The sequence below is a fragment of the Limulus polyphemus genome, unplaced genomic scaffold, assembly GCF_000517525.1.
Source record: "Limulus polyphemus unplaced genomic scaffold, Limulus_polyphemus-2.1.2 Scaffold7727, whole genome shotgun sequence".
Taxonomy (NCBI): Eukaryota; Metazoa; Arthropoda; class Merostomata; order Xiphosura; family Limulidae; genus Limulus; species Limulus polyphemus.
The window spans coordinates 3,130-8,886 of record NW_013673337.1 but is presented as its reverse complement, the minus strand read 5'-3'; the positions used below and the strand labels follow the sequence as shown (position 1 = coordinate 8,886).

The 5,757-nt window shown below is 32.6% G+C and overlaps 1 protein-coding gene across 1 annotated transcript in view; it reads left to right on the top strand.

The window, feature by feature from the left end:
• The first annotated feature begins 766 nt into the window (after positions 1–766).
• The window catches only part of LOC106474822 (3-hydroxyisobutyrate dehydrogenase, mitochondrial-like), a 7,757-nt gene continuing 2,766 nt past the window's right edge, over positions 767–5,757 (top strand). Inside the window, exon 1 of the mRNA XM_013935513.2 lies at positions 767–1,066. Within this exon, the coding sequence (XP_013790967.2) occupies positions 955–1,066 (112 nt within the window). The 5' untranslated portion in view covers positions 767–954. The remainder of the gene's footprint in view (positions 1,067–5,757) is intronic.

Sequence of the window (5,757 nt, the reverse complement as noted above, 5' to 3'; positions counted from 1 at the left end):
GCAGAAGTAAATAACAAACATGTCATAATATGTCCACAAACATTTACCAATGCCAAACTACAGTTTTATTATTCTTAGCAATAATTTGTTATACAAGTTGTGCCTCTATTATACATCATACTTTTTCGTGTTTGGTTACAGTTGTTATAAAATTTACAATTTACGATCTAGGCCTAACGGATTGTATTGTAAGGTCTCCGTCCTTGCAAGACTTCGATGTAAACCACGCCCACGAGGTATTTTTCAGCCAATGATAGAAATTGCAAACTTTCTAACATAAATAATAATCATGCAGTGAATATGAATAAGCCATATGTTATCAATAACTACATTGTTATAAATTTGTATAACTTTAATATTTATATATACCTTTATGAAAGCGTAATATGTTTATTTTACAATAAATATGAAATATACCATTTAAAACCTAGTATAAACCTACAGCGTTTCTTCACCGAATAGCTTAATAGCAGTGACCAATAGGAATTGTTTTCCGTAGTCCAGCCAATGATCTCTTACACGAAAAAACACTACACATCTTTCATATTTTATAATTTGGAACAAAAGCCATTATCACAATATTTTTATTTAGTGTTACAAAAATATATGCATCGTGAATTTTCTTTCAAAGTATATATTTTGGAGATATATTTAATTTTCTTGCATAACTGTGTACAATAAATGTTATAAAACTGAAAAGGTTAAAAGTGTTTCCCGTTACATAGATTACGTTTGTCTCCATTATTTAAGTTGGTAACATTGGTTACGAATATCACTATAAAATTATTTATTAAAAGTAACATTTGTAATATCCATAAAACCTATTGCTTTCGTTGATTGTAATAAATGAAGTGTAGATGTCACTTTGTTTTTCCTATTTTGGAGCAAGCTTGTCGCGGTGGTAAAATATAGTGTTTTTGATTTAAAATAGTTAAATTAAAATAATAAAATAAAATGGCAGGTTTTTTAACCAGACGTTTAGCACTATCGACATTATCTTTTTGTGAAAGTCGCGTAATAATTGTATCTAATGCTTCTCAAACAGTGCTTTCAAGAAAATTTTCCGGTAAGCTATAGCATGTTGTTCTAAGTTACCTAATTAGGCCTAGTTTTACAACGTGCAAGTATAACTGTAGTATAATTTGCAACTAAAAGTAAAACTGAATTTGCTAATTATGTCGGTTTGGTGATGTTTTATTAAAACTTAATATTAATGTAACAATGCACTAGCTCTGTAAAGTGTAACAAGCCACGAAATAGGTGTACTTACCTAATTCAATCTCATTAATCACTTTTTGTTTTAAAATTTAATGTTGAACAATTTCTTTTGATCTGCGAGAAACTTAGTCTTAGCCTTACTGAAAAAGTTACTCTTAATAATAAAAGTCTTACTGAAGGTCTAGAAGTATTAGAATTTATAAATTCAGTATAGTTTCATATCAGTATATTATGTATAGTAATAATAATATTTAATATATTTTTATTTATCACACTCTTAAATACAGAAGACTTATGTCACTTTTCTTCACCGTACTGAGGCATCACTTTCATTTATTATTTTATGATTATTTTCTGTGAAACTGTTACATTCAAACATTTATTCTAATTAACGTAAGATCATTATACAAATAATTAATTCTCACCATGAAAGAAATTATCATACTTTATTACACAAAGTTTGAAAGGTAACAAACAGTATATTTCGTGTTCCATTACATTAAGTAAGATTGAATTTTGGTTACTAAAAGTAGTGTTAATAAAATGTAAATAGGCTTAACTGTAGAATCTGTTAATGACATTGAGTTAATTACTAAGTAGGATTTAAAATTTGATTTCAGAGTTAACTTTTAGACACCTTTTTGTCCAACTATTTCCATGAGATTAGGGTTAAGTTCTTTATAGACCATTCTAATGCTTATACTTATAGCAGACTTTTCCACTATTTAAATCACTTTACAGATTAGACCAGAACAAGAAATCCTCACACTTTTTTTTCACTTAGAAAGAGAAATATGTAAAATCTAGGGCTGTAATTGATGTGTATTTTGAAGATTTGGAACACATTACCGAACGATGGATTGAACATTCAATAGTACTTATTAATAACTTACTCATGATATCACCATAAGTACTAGGTTATATCAGGTTCAAAATTCTTTGTTTTACAGGTAATGTATACGAATGGAAAAAAAAACATGTAGTTTAAAAATATGTTATGTAGAACAGTAGTCATGTTTTATATTAAAAACAAAACATTGTTTATGTACAGTACTTGATGCTATTTCCAGTACTTGTATAGCTACATACAGTAAGCTTGTATTGTAAGAGCACCCTATTGGCCAGTTAAAAGAACTGCAGCTGATTTAAGCAAAACCAATCTATATTCAACAGCAGATTAACAGTGATAGTCTCTCACCATAAAATTCTTGATTAAGCATAATAAATAAATAGCAAAACAGAACATTGTAGTGCTGTTTGATTAGAAAATAAATACAGACCTTCAATTGTAACAGAAAGTTATAAGACAATGTTATTGTCAGTCACATGTTTATAACAACATTGTTGATTAATTAAACATGCATCTTGTATTAAGGTATTAATCAAATGAATATTTAATAAAAATAATTATAAATATACAGTAAAACGGAATAGAGTAACAGTAATACTGGTTATTAAATAAATACAGACCTTCTTACATCTTGTACACTTGACATTCAGTTCATTGTATTTGAACCAATGCAGCTGTTAGAGGTACCACTCTGTACTCTCATAATGGACTGCTTCAGTGCAGGGAAGGAGCTGCCAAGTATTAAAAGTTTTTGTGTGTGTTTTTAGTATAACTTGTTTAAGTAAGGGGCATTATAAAGATCAAATTTTCCATGCGAGTAACACTTAATATCAATAAGATATAAGAAAAAATTTTGACACTGCTTGAATGCCACTCGATGAATCTCAGAATGTTTAAAACTATCTTCAAATTTCTGGCTAGAGAACAAGCCATTAAACCCAGCTCTAGTGGAATTATGATTGCCAAAAATGATGCTTACCATTTATATTATAGTAGTGTAACAATCTTACATTTTTTAAAGATGGGTAGACTCAGTAGAAAAAACTATCAACCACTCAACTAGAATACAAAACAAAGTTAACATAAACATATTTTTTTAGCTGAAATGCTACAGAAGAAATAAACAAGTTATTAAGTAAGTATAATATTCCACTATACTCAAGACCAGGAAAATTTTATAGCAAAATATAAGAAATATTGGTCGGACTACACGTGGCTTCTCTATAATTTTTTATATTTTATAATCTTGTTGAGTCATGTGACGTCCGATTCTATGCTATCAAGAGAGCCCTATTTTTGCGGAAGTCTATGGAAGTAGGCATTGTTGAAGTCAAGAATGGCGAGGAGAACATGTACAGCTCTGTCCCAAATGACTAAAAGCTTGTTTTTGTTTCCATGTGGGTGGGCAACTCGACCATGCAGAGGCCAAATGTACGGCAAGAAAACATCCTTGAATTCCGAAAGGATATCAAAAAGCTATTTGAGCTTGGTGAGATAGATTCCTCTCACAAGAGAGGCCTAGGAACGATGCTAGAATATCTGGTAAAGAAGTATCCAGAGAGAAGAGATAACTCGTCTGAGGAAACTATCCAAGACAGTAACGACGTCTTCTAGAAGTCGCATATTCACCACATCTCAGCTGTCTGTCTTGGTGGAGCTTGTGCAGTTTTATCTGTCTCAGTTCTCTGTCCCTGTATGCATGCAATTGTATTGTTCTTCTGTAACAGTCTTGATTATCTGTCTCGTCTTTCCTTGTATGTCTGTCATCATACTTCTGCTATTCTTGCTGTGTGCATCTCACACTTGTCTAATTTCTTCATTTTTGGTTGTCTATGTCTGCTCGTTGGACACAAGAACCAAGTGGAAAGTTAAAAAAAAGTGGAAGAAGATGCAGCCGATGCCATATTACTTGCATAGATAATGAAAATCATGATACAATGCATTTTCACTTGTTGCAGCTGTATCACGGACGAAGAGACAGAACTAAAACAGTTATTACTCCTTGGTACTATAGCAGAAGAAGAGTGGTCAAGACCCCAAATGTTTTCCAATCATTGATTTTTATTGTCACCCAATCATAATGAGACATTGAATGGGGCACCAATCACACAACAGTTCCAAATATACACTATGAGTGATTATCACGGGAAGAATGTCCACCCCTTCTGGAGTAAACCTACTTATTACCTGGTATTACAAGCATGAAATGTTGTATCATAGAAACTACACAGATTTGAGGTTTTCAGATCATTCCCTTATCCAGACTTAGTCAATTTGGGGGGAAAAATTTTGGTATGGGTAGGGACTATTTTCTACCTCACAAAATCTGCAATTTTGGTCTGGTTGACTCTTACACTAGATGTTAAATTTGTGAAAATGCTTAAATTTCAAAATTTATGGGTTTACTATTAAAAGATGTAGAGGAAACTATAACATCATTTTAACAAATTAGTTTTAAAATACCTTGCTTGAGAAACTGGATGACCTTTGACTTCAGATGGAAGAAACCTTTGTTTTTTAATGTTTCAGTTGTATCAAGGAGCTGCATAGAATTCAACCAACTTATGATATACTACATACTTTTTATCATGTTAAAAGTTATTTATGATAAGCTTTCAGCCCTTATTATATGAAGTATTGTACAAACAGTGCTAAGTGTTCAGTTGCCTTTTGAAGGCTCAGAAAAATTGCACCGTTCTATTTTTTTCTTAAAAACCTTAATTCCGATTAGTATTGAGTTCATAGTTATTTTTATAACCCAAGAATTTTTACACCTGTGTGGCTGGCCCAGTTGGCAACCATACAGGAGGGGCATGTTTGATGATGGGGATTTGAACTTGCAACCCTCAGATTGTGAGTCGAATGGCCTAACCACCAAGCTATGCCAGACCTCACAGTTTCTTCTGTGTAAATAAATCTTAAAATTGTATGTGTGTATGATTTTAATATAAATCAAACATTACAATGAAACTTAAAAATTCAACAGTAATAAATTTTTTCACACTTTGCATTATTAATATCACCATTTTTACAGGTATTATTATTGTAGACTTCTGGTGTATATAAACACAAATCAAACATTACAATGAAACTAAAAATTTGACATTTATTTTTACATAATCAGTCCTAATGTCTGTGGCCATAGCACCCAAACATGTTAGGAGATATTCCATCTATTAGACAAGATCCAGATGCTGGTGCCAAACTAGCCAGCAACTGTAAACTTAGGGTTAGGAGTCGAGTGCTTGAACCCACAACGTCTCACTTCCAACTGCTTTTTGCTCTCTATTAGACAAGATACAGATGCTGGTGCCAAACTAGCCAGCAACTGTAAAATTAGGGTTAGGAGTTGAGTGGTTGAAGCAACAACGTCTCACCTCCAACTGCCTTTTGCTGTCTATTAGACAAGATCCAGATGCTGGTGCCAAACTAGCCAGCAACTGTAAACTTAGGGTTAGGAGTTGAGTGGTTGAAGCAACAATGTCTCACCTCCAACTGCCTTTTGCTGTCTATTAGACAAGATCCAGATGCTGGTGCCAAACTAGCCAGCAACTGTAAAATTAGGGTTAGGAGTCGAGTGCTTGAACCCACAACGTCTCACCTCCAACTGCCTTTTGCTGTCTATTAGACAAGATCCAGATGCTGGTGCCAAACTAGCCAGCAACTGTAAAATTAGGGTTAGGGGTTGA